This window comes from Pseudochaenichthys georgianus, unplaced genomic scaffold (genome assembly GCF_902827115.2).
Source record: "Pseudochaenichthys georgianus unplaced genomic scaffold, fPseGeo1.2 scaffold_756_arrow_ctg1, whole genome shotgun sequence".
NCBI lineage: Eukaryota > Metazoa > Chordata > Actinopteri > Perciformes > Channichthyidae > Pseudochaenichthys > Pseudochaenichthys georgianus.
In genome coordinates, this window is record NW_027263306.1 from 25,032 (window position 1) to 36,430 (window position 11,399).

Here is an 11,399-nt window from a genome sequence, read left to right on the forward strand (position 1 = left end):
GTGTAAGAAGTAGAAAGTACAGGTATTTGGAGTTCAACATGTAAGAAGTAGAAAGTACAGGTATTTGTGTTCAACATGTAAGAAGTAGAAAGTACAGGTATTTGGGTTCAACATGTAAGAAGTAGAAAGTACAGGTATTTGAGTTCAACATGTGAGAAGTAGAAAGTACAGGTATTTGAGTTCAACATGTAAGAAGTAGAAAGTACAGGTATTTGTAGTTCAACATGTAAGAAGTAGAAAGTACAGGTATTTGAGTTCAACATGTAAGAAGTAGAAAGTACAGGTATTTGTGTTCAACATGTAAGAAGTAGAAAGTACAGGTATTTGGGTTCAACATGTAAGAAGTAGAAAGTACAGGTATTTGAGTTCAACATGTAAGAAGTAGAAAGTACAGGTATTTGTGTTCAACATGTGAGAAGTAGAAAGTACAGGTATTTGTGTTCAACATGAGAGAAGTAGAAAGTACAGGTATTTGTGTTCAACATGTGAGAAGTAGAAAGTACAGGTATTTGTGTTCAACATGTAAGAAGTAGAAAGTACAGGTATTTGTGTTCAACATGTGAGAAGTAGAAAGTATAGGTATTTGTGTTCAACATGTGAGAAGTAGAAAGTACAGGTATTTGAGTTCAACATGAGAGAAGTAGAAAGTACAGGTATTTGTGTTCAACATGTGAGAAGTAGAAAGTACAGGTATTTGTGTTCAACATGTGAGAAGTAGAAAGTACAGGTATTTGTGTTCAACATGAGAGAAGTAGAAAGTACAGGTATTTGGGTTCAACATGTAAGAAGTAGAAAGTACAGGTATTTGGGTTCAACATGTGAGAAGTAGAAAGTACAGGTATTTGAGTTCAACATGTAAGAAGTAGAAAGTACAGGTATTTGAGTTCAACATGTGAGAAGTAGAAAGTACAGGTATTTGAGTTCAACATGTAAGAAGTAGAAAGTACAGGTATTTGAGTTCAACATGTAAGAAGTAGAAAGTACAGGTATTTGAGTTCAACATGTGAGAAGTAGAAAGTACAGGTATTTGAGTTCAACATGTAAGAAGTAGAAAGTACAGGTATTTGAGTTCAACATGTGAGAAGTAGAAAGTACAGGTATTTGAGTTCAACATGTAAGAAGTAGAAAGTACAGGTATTTGCGTTTGAGGGACACCGTCTGAAGGTTAACGTGCGTCTGTGTTTCAGGGATGTTGGAGGACGGAGGTGAAGGTCTGCACATCTCAGACGCCTTCCACAAAGCCTTCCTGGAGGTCAGTAAAGAGGCGGGGTTACCTGTGAGGTTACCTGTGAGGTTACTAGTTACCTGAGAGGTTACCTGTGAGGTTACTAGTTACCTGTGAGGTTACTAGTTACCTGTGAGGTTACCTGTGAGGTTACTAGTTACCTGAGAGGTTACCTGTGAGGTTACTAGTTACCTCTGAGGTTACCTGTGAGGTTACTAGTTACCTGTGAGGTTACTAGTTACCTGTGAGGTTACTAGTTACCTGATGAGGTTACCTGTGAGGTTACTAGTTACCTGTGAGGTTACTAGTTACCTCTGAGGTTACCTGTGAGGTTACTAGTTACCTCTGAGGTTACTAGTTACCTGTGAGGTTACCTGTGAGGTTACTTGTTACCTGTGAGGTTACTTGTTACCTGTGAGGTTACTTGTTACCTGAGAGGTTACCTGTGAGGTTACTAGTTACCTCTGAGGTTACCTGTGAGGTTACTAGTTACCTCTGAGGTTACCTGTGAGGTTACTTGTTACCTGTGAGGTTACCTGTGAGGTTACTAGTTACCTGTGAGGTTACTAGTTACCTGTGAGGTTACTTGTTACCTCTGAGGTTACCTGTGAGGTTACTAGTTACCTGTGAGGTTACCTGTGAGGTTACTAGTTACCTGAGAGGTTACCTGTGAGGTTACTAGTTACCTGTGAGGTTACCTGTGAGGTTACTAGTTACCTCTGAGGTTACCTGTGAGGTTACTAGTTACCTCTGAGGTTACTAGTTACCTGTGAGGTTACCTGTGAGGTTACTTGTTACCTGTGAGGTTACTTGTTACCTGTGAGGTTACTTGTTACCTGAGAGGTTACCTGTGAGGTTACTAGTTACCTCTGAGGTTACCTGTGAGGTTACTTGTTACCTGTGAGGTTACCTGTGAGGTTACTAGTTACCTGTGAGGTTACTAGTTACCTGAGAGGTTACCTGTGAGGTTACTAGTTACCTGTGAGGTTACCTGTGAGGTTACTAGTTACCTCTGAGGTTACCTGTGAGGTTACTAGTTACCTGAGAGGTTACCTGTGAGGTTACTAGTTACCTGTGAGGTTACCTGTGAGGTTACTAGTTACCTCTGAGGTTACCTGTGAGGTTACTAGTTACCTCTGAGGTTACTAGTTACCTGTGAGGTTACCTGTGAGGTTACTTGTTACCTGTGAGGTTACTTGTTACCTGTGAGGTTACTAGTTACCTGAGAGGTTACCTGTGAGGTTACTAGTTACCTGTGAGGTTACCTGTGAGGTTACTAGTTACCTCTGAGGTTACCTGTGAGGTTACTAGTTACCTGAGAGGTTACCTGTGAGGTTACTAGTTACCTCTGAGGTTACCTGTGAGGTTACTAGTTACCTCTGAGGTTACCTGTGAGGTTACTAGTTACCTGTGAGGTTACCTGTGAGGTTACTAGTTACCTGAGAGGTTACCTGTGAGGTTACTAGTTACCTGTGAGGTTACCTGTGAGGTTACTAGTTACCTCTGAGGTTACCTGTGAGGTTACTAGTTACCTCTGAGGTTACTAGTTACCTGTGAGGTTACCTGTGAGGTTACTAGTTACCTCTGAGGTTACCTGTGAGGTTACTAGTTACCTCTGAGGTTACTAGTTACCTGTGAGGTTACTTGTTACCTGTGAGGTTACTTGTTACCTGTGAGGTTACTTGTTACCTGAGAGGTTACCTGTGAGGTTACTAGTTACCTCTGAGGTTACCTGTGAGGTTACTAGTTACCTCTGAGGTTACCTGTGAGGTTACTAGTTACCTGTGAGGTTACTAGTTACCTATGAGGTTACCTGTGAGGTTACTAGTTACCTCTGAGGTTACCTGTGAGGTTACTAGTTACCTGTGAGGTTACTTGTTACCTGTGAGGTTACTAGTTACCTGTGAGGTTACCTGTGAGGTTACTTGTTACCTGTGAGGTTACTAGTTACCTGTGAGGTTACTAGTTACCTGTGAGGTTACCTGTGAGGTTACTTGTTACCTGTGAGGTTACTAGTTACCTGTGAGGTTACTAGTTACCTGTGAGGTTACCTGTGAGGTTACTTGTTACCTGTGAGGTTACTAGTTACCTGTGAGGTTACTTGTTACCTGTGAGGTTACTAGTTACCTGTGAGGTTACTAGTTACCTGTGAGGTTACTAGTTACCTGTGAGGTTACCTGTGAGGTTACCTGTGAGGTTACTTGTTACCTGTGAGGTTACCTGTGAGGTTACTTGTTACCTGTGAGGTTACTAGTTACCTGTGAGGTTACTAGTTACCTGTGAGGTTACTAGTTACCTGTGAGGTTACCTGTGAGGTTACTTGTTACCTATGAGGTTACTAGTTACCTGTGAGGTTACTTATGAGGTTACTTGTTACCTGTGAGGTTACCTATGAGGTTACTTGTTACCTGTGAGGTTACCTGTGAGGTTACTAGTTACCTGTGAGGTTACCTGTGAGGTTACTTGTTACCTGTGAGGTTACTTGTTACCTGTGAGGTTACTAGTTACCTCTGAGGTTACCTGTGAGGTTACTTGTTACCTGTGAGGTTACTTGTTACCTGTGAGGTTACTTGTTACCTGTGAGGTTACTAGTTACCTGTGAGGTTACTAGTTACCTGTGAGGTTACTTGTTACCTGTGAGGTTACTAGTTACCTGTGAGGTTACTTGTTACCTGTGAGGTTACTTGTTACCTGTGAGGTTACCTGTGAGGTTACTTGTTACCTGTGAGGTTACTTGTTACCTGTGAGGTTACTAGTTACCTGTGAGGTTACTTGTTACCTGTGAGGTTACCTGTGAGGTTACTTGTTACCTGTGAGGTTACCTGTGAGGTTACTTGTTACCTGTGAGGTTACTTGTTACCTGTGAGGTTACCTGTGAGGTTACTTGTTACCTGTGAGGTTACTAGTTATCTGCTATATCAGCCGGTGTCGTCAGAGGATCTGTTCCTTTCATCTTCTCGCTGCGCGAGGGTACCGTGGCTACGTTTTCGTAGCCTACAGCGTTCAGGTTTGAACGTTTGATCTGAGGGATTTCTCTGCAAGCAGCTGGCCGCGTGCAGCTTTGCGACTGACAGTCGGAGCTACGGGTCGTTAACGCGTCCTCCAGGAGCTGCGGCCGGCTGTGCAGAGCCTCGACAGACAGGTTGGTGTCAGCTTGTTGCTGGTGATGGCCGTGTCCCCGCACCCGCTCCCAGCCAAGTTGTCCTGATTACCGTCTTATTGTTTGTGGCTTAGACTTTCTGGTGACGACAGTGTTCCCGCTTCCTCTCCCATAAAGTTGCCCTTATGCTCTTTTGAAAGTTCTGCTTGTGGCGTTGTGCCCGAGCTATCATTAGCATTTGAGTCCCAGCTTTGGCTGCGTCCCTCATTCAGTTTACTATGGAAGCCCAGAGGGTCATACTTTAAACCCGTTTTTCGTTTAGATGCAGAGAGTAAGGTAAGTACTTTCTATTTCTTAGAAGCTATTATCTGGTCTTAACATTTGTGTTCTGACTTGGTCGCTTGATTGTTAGCAGCAGCCGCTTGGCTAACACCTTGCATGTACGGTTAAGCTTCATTATTTAACTCAGCCGGTGAGGGCAGTGCTCTCGCTGCTGCTCCCGGTAAACGCATGGTATGGTTGCAGTAGCGCTATATCGTTGTATTTACTGCTCCTAGTACTAGACTCCTAGCACTAGGACGATATGCAGAGGACAATCTTCACTGTGTGTGCCGTGTGCTCTGCATGTATGGCCATTAAGGAGGATTTCATCCTCCCAATATTATATTGTCTAGTGGGCAGCCGTTGGCTGACACTTTTAGGCACCGGCCACAGTTACTACTGTAACTACGGGTTTAAGCCGTAAGTACTGGCCATAGTTACGACTGTAACTACGGTCCCAAGCTGTGTAAGTACTGGCCATAGTTACTACTGTAACTGCGGTTAGATGCCGTGTGAGCCCTGGCCATGGTTACTGCTGTAACTACGGCTCTGTGCTGTTCTCTTCTTTAGAAGCTAGTTATCTGGTCTTAAACATGTGTGTTATTTGACTTGATCTCGCTTGATCATTAGCAGCAGCCGCTCGGCTAACGTCTTGCGTATACTGTTAGCTTCTTAATTTTACCCAGCTAGGTGAAGGCAGTGCTCTCGCTCCCGCTCCCTCTACCGGTAATGCGGATGTAGCTACATCCCTTTTTCTGTTCGGCGAGTAGTAGCACCGCTCTACTCTTCCCGTTCAGCAGGTAGCCGATGAAGGCTGTGTTCCCGCACCCGCTCCCGGTTACACTGCATCTGGCGTTCGTCTCTAACTCAACCAGTGAAGGCAGGGTTCTCGCCCCCGCTCCTGGTAGACGCGGAACTGCCGTGTTTATTAATCCAGCCAGGTGAAGGCAGTGCTCTCGCTCCCGCTCCCTCTGCCGGTAACGTGGGTGTAATTACATCCCTCTTTCTGTTCGGCGAGTAGCAGCAACGCTCTACTCTTTCCATTAAGCAGGTAGCTGGTGAAGGCTGTGTTCCCGCACCCGCTCCCGGCTACCCTGCATCTGGCTACCTACAGAATGGTTCATTCATGTAGCGCCTGTATGGCTTCTCTTGAGCCCGAGGACGGCCATGACCGCTGCCCCTCCTGCCTCGGCCGCTTCTGGCGGTCAGTGGGGACAAAATTCGAGCATCTGAGGGAGGTTCTCATGGTAAACGCCTGCATGAGCTGTAGCTGCATGCCTCGGGCGCTCAGAGTGGCTCAAATCACTGAGGTGGAACGTCTGGCAGCAGCCAACAGACACCTCTCCTTGTCACGTCCTCCTCCAGATCAATTCGGCCGTTCCCGGCGACTTGAGGGAGCGATGGCTATGTGTGCTCCCCCCAATAGAAGGACTAGAAACAGGCTGTCCTCTAAAGTGGATCGGCTAGCCGCCTGTCCCCTCCTTCGGCTGGCGCCCCTCCTTCGGCTGACGCACCTCCTTCGGCTGACGCACCTCCTTCGGCTGACGCACCTCCATCGGCTGACGCACCTCCTTCGGTTAACGCACCTCTGTATGAGGACGCCTTGTCGCTGGTACAGACTCGTCGCCAGGTTTCGCTGGCCCAGTCACCACTAACTGAGGCATGTAGGAGAGTCCTCCGTAGCGTACCAGTCGAGCCACGGGAGCTGTTTAGATCAGCTGCCCTGGAGGCACTGGAGCGTGCCGCCCAAGCTAGGCAGACCAGGCAGCAGCAGTCGGGTCCTCGCAGACCTGTGCCCACTCCCAGCAGGCCCAGGGGCCGCTCTAGCAGCCGCACTTAGCCGCCGGATTACAGGGGTGGTCTGCAGAGGTCTTAGCGGCCCACTCAACCGCCTCCCAATGACTTTCGTGCCCCATGTCGCCCGCCTTCCAGGCGGCATCGTGCCCCAGAGCCTTACCGGAACCCCCCAAGACGCTCCAGGGTCCGGGGGGCTGGGCCCTGAAATCCCAGGGGCGGTCGTCGGCTGCATTCCCAGCAGCAGCTCAGTTTCTGGGCAGTCTGTACTTCCGTCCCTTGGGTGGTTTTCACCTTAACCCAGGGGTACGGACCGCAGCTCCGGCCCCTAGCCTTCGGCTGGGTCTAATTGACAGTCATCAGCGATCCGGCAGGGGCCCTACCTCTGGGCCAAGAGGTGTCCGTCCTTCTGTCCAAGGACGCAATCAAGTCAGTAAGACCCTCTGCTTAGCCAGGGGGTTCTACTCGGCATACTTTCTCGTGAGCAGGAGACCATCACCATAGGTGCATGTCTCTCAGGGTGGGGTGCAGTGCGGCAGGGCAGGACCGTTCAGGGTCAGTGGTCTGCCCAGCAGAGTGCGCGCCGGGTCAACGTGCTAGAGCTTCGGGCCGTGCAGCTTGCACTCACGCACTTTCTACCCCAACTGGGGGGCAAGAATGTGCGTGTTCCTTGGGGACAGCATGTACGTTGTTGCTTAGACAACAGTCCCTTCTAGATAGTGGACGTTCTCACTCCACTCTGAATTTATGTGGCTGCGATTTCTGCCCGACATGTTCGGGTCGACGGCGCCACGGCGGGGTGCCACAGGTCGGTGTCCCTCTTTATGAGAGGGGCTTTACGGCAGCGTCCCCCTAGCACCCCGAGGGCTCCAGCTTGGGACCTGCCCTTGCTGCCGGATGCCCTATCATCTCCTCCCTTCGAGCCCCTGGCCCAGGTGGGGCTTAGGTGGCTGCCCACGAAGGCAGCATTCTGCTTGCCATAGCCTCAGGGAAGCGAGTCGGGGAGTTGCATGTCCTCTCCATAAACAATACATGCCCGAGGTGAGACTCTCTGGCGTTGCCCTTTGGGCAAATGTGGCATTCCCGCCCAGGGTCCTTCCACAAACCCACTTCAATCAGCCTACCCAGCTGGCACGCTTTGACATTCAGGAGTACGGCACGTCGAAGTTGCTGTGCCCTGGGGGTGCCCGGGGGGTGCCCAAAGGGCGTATATCAAGGCTACGGCTTTTATACAGCAGTAGGAGCAACTCTTGATTTTGCCCTGGCGACACTAAAGGAGGTTAGGCCCTCGAACCAGTGGCTGCCCCACTGGGTTGTCGATACCATCTCACAGGCTTACGGGGCCAGTGGCCGCCCCCTGCCATCAATCAATCAATCAATCAATCAATCAATCAATCAATCAATCAATCAATCAATCAATCAATCAATCAATGTTTATTTATAGCCCAATATCACAAATGTTACATTTGTCTCAGTGGTCTTCACAGTGTGTACAGAATATCAGTATGACAATACGACACCCTCTGTCCTTAGACCCTCTGTCCTTAGACCCTCTGTCCTTAGACCCTCTGTCCTTAGACCCTCTGTCCTCAGACCCTCTGTCCTCAGACCCTCTGTCCTCAGACCCTCTGTCCTCAGACCCTCACATCGTACAAGGAAACACTTCCGGAGAAAACCCACAGTTTAAGGGAACATGGGAGAAACCTCAGGGAGAGCAGCAGAGGAGGGATCCCTCTCCCAGGACGGACAGACGTGCAATAGATGCCGTGTGTAAATTGAAAAGATAATACATTTGCAACATAGGTAGACCAGATGTTTGGAAATGCATGTGTGTATAATAGGAAGATGAATCCACGAGGATATCCATCAGGACCGATGATCCAGGACCACAGCCACGACTCTAGATCCAGGGCTCGCGATGCAGGACACAGGACCGCAGGATCATCCATGACTCCGGATCCCAGCGTATATAGACACCAAAAGAAAGAGATGTGGGGAAGCTGGGTTCATGGAACATGAGTGTACACGGGTACAGACAGAGAGAAGGAAGAAGTAAGATGTCCCCCGACAAACTAAGCCTATATCAGCAAAACTAGGGGCTGAATCTAATCAGCCCTAACTATAAGCTTTATCAAAAAGGAAGGTCTTAAGCGCACTCTTAAAAACGGATAGGGTGTCTGCCGCCCGAACACAAACTGGATGATTCCACAAATGTGGAGCTTGATAAGAAAAGGCTCTGGCTCCCATTGTACTTTTAGAGACTCTAGGAACAACCAACAACCTGCATTCTTGGAACGCAATGCCCTAGTAGGCCAGCAGGGTATAATGAGTTCTTTAAGGTAAGATGGCGCCTGCCCATTAAGGGCTTTGTAGGCGAGAAGAAGAACTTTAAATTCTATCCTGTGTTCTATAGGGAGCCAGTGTAAGGCAGCCAGAACAGGAGTAATGTGGTCCCCTCTCCTAACTCTTGTTAGCACACGAGCCGCAGCATTTTGAATCAGCTGAAGCGACTTGACTGACTTCTTGGTACTCCCTGATAATAAGGAGTTACAATAATCCAGCCTAGAAGTAACAAATGCATGGACTAGTTTCTCTGCATCGTTTTGAGGCAAGATATGCCTGATTTTTGCAATGTTACGTAGATGGAAGTAGGCAGTCCTTGAGATTGATTTTATGTGGGCGTTAAAGGATAAATCCTGATCAAATATAACACCAAGATTCCTTACAGTCTCACTGGAGGCCAAATTAATGCCATCCATAGTTAGTATATCTTTAGATAATTTGTTTCGTAGATTCTTCGGGCCAAGTACAATAACTTCAGTTTTGGTCGTGTTTAACATCAAAAAGTTTAAGGTCATCCACGTTTTTAAGTCCTTGAGGCAGTCTTGAATTTTATTTAGATGATTAATTTCATCAGGCTTGATTGATAAATATAGTTGAGTATCATCCGCATAACAATGAAAGTTTACAGAATGATTCCTTATAATATTGCCTAACGGAAGCATATATAATGTGAACAAAATAGGTCCGAGCACTGAGCCCTGTGGCACTCCATGGCTAACTTTGGTTTGCGTGGAAGATTCATCAGGCTGAGATGCCACTCTACAAGGAGCATCTCAACATATTGGGCTGCCCTGAGAGGGGTGCCCCTGGAGACCATCTGCGCCGCGGCGTCGTGGGCGTCTTCTGGCACATTCTCCAGTTGTCATCAGGTCAATGTCGCCACTCCCCATTCTTTGGGCGTGGTCCTTTTGCCGAGCTCCGCTGCTTCCAGTGGTGAGCAAGGGCTTGGATTCTTCATGACATTGTTGGTATAGGTCATCCAGTGCTAAAGCACCGCCTCTGGCGGTCAGTAGGGACGAAATAGAACGATAGTTACGGCTGTAACTACGGTTCTATGAGTCCCGGATGACCGCCAGAGTTCCCTGTCACTCAGAATTCTTGTGTGCTCGCGAGAAGATTCTGGGAACAGATCCTCTGACAATACCGGCTGATATAGCCGGTGTCACGTGGGTCACAGGTGACTTTGTTGTTATTGGTACTCGAGCTGCGCATGCGCGCGATGGACATATCCAGTGCTTAAAGCACCGCCTCTGGCGGTCATCCGGGACTCAGGGACCGTAGTTACAGCCGTAACTATCGATTTAAATGTACTTATTCGGAAAAATGCAGAAAAAAATTAAAACTTTTCCCCATTTTTGATTTTTTGATAGTTGAATGTTATTTTGATCCTAACCCAGTTTAAACTCCCACTTTCTTGTTCTCTGTCTCTGGGGGCGGGGGGGGGGGGGGGGTGCTAGTGACTTATTCGACCGGCCCACATTGTCCGACCCATCAGGATCCGTCCCGATGGCCAGTCCGCCACTGTCCTTCTGTATGTTAGTAGCAGAGGGGGCAGTGAGAGAGAATCTGTTGTGTCCCTGCAGGTGAACGAGGAGGGCAGCGAGGCGGCAGCGGCTACAGGCGTGGTGGCGGTCGGTCGATCCATCAACTTCGACCGAGAGGTGTTCCATGTGAACAGACCCTTCCTGCTGCTGATCAGAGAGAAGAGCATCAACGCTCTGCTGTTCACCGCCAGGGTGGCAGACCCCTGCACCCAGTGACTCCAACCCGGGTCACAGGATCATATAGTCGTTTAAAGCATATAGTCTTATACTCTGAGTGCCTTTCACTCTGTTCAACTGTGTGTTTAGTCTTGTGTTTAACAGAGACATGTGTTAAAGGTCACCTGTCTTTGTCTTTGCTATATCAGCATGTTTTCAGGAACAAAGATTTTCTCTCTTTTTGATCCAGTTCTATAAAAACCCGTCTGAAAATGAGCTGATCAGATTTCGGCCACTTCATGATGTCATAACGATGTTTTGTCTTGTGTAGCCATTAGCCAATCAGCAACAAGGTACCCCCCCCCCCCTTATCACCTGAATCTCCTCTAGAGCTCCATTGAGTTCTTTGTAACCAAGTCTCTCTCAGAGGGGCGTGGGGAGGGGCTCCTTGTGTTCATCTGAAGTCACAGACAGAGAATCAACACTTTGGAAACAGGGCTGAAACAGAGGGGGTTATGGGTAATGCTGCAATGATCTGTTTGGTGTTTCAGCCAATCAGAGACAGGCTCTGGATATATCTGAGACCTGATATATACTGATGAAGAGGAGGATGATAGGGACCTTTAATAGAGACATATGGATCAGGAGCTATCAGGAGGGTTTTATGGTTTATGGTGCATTTCAGATACATTTCACTTGTAGATTTACTTTCTTTATTACTTTATTAAATATAACAAAAGACAAACTTTGTCCATGAATCAGGTATCAGTTTCTCTCTTCTTCTGTGTTTTAAATGTTAAATAAATTCACATTCTGCCGTTTAGATCAGCAGCGAGAAGTCTGAGGTCCCTGATATCCAATACACTAATACATGGAGTACTAATCAGTGTAAATACATTAAATGACTAACAGAACA

At 47.6% G+C, this 11,399-nt stretch overlaps 1 protein-coding gene across 1 annotated transcript; it reads left to right on the plus strand.

Annotated features, from left to right (window-relative positions):
* The first annotated feature begins 1,169 nt into the window (after positions 1-1,169).
* On the plus strand, positions 1,170-11,399 carry serpinc1 (serpin peptidase inhibitor, clade C (antithrombin), member 1). The gene is made up of 2 exons (XM_034079884.2): positions 1,170-1,252; positions 10,367-11,399. The coding sequence occupies exons 1-2, from the start codon at positions 1,190-1,192 to the stop codon at positions 10,541-10,543; spliced, it is 240 nt and encodes a 79-aa protein (XP_033935775.1). The 5' UTR covers positions 1,170-1,189; the 3' UTR covers positions 10,544-11,399.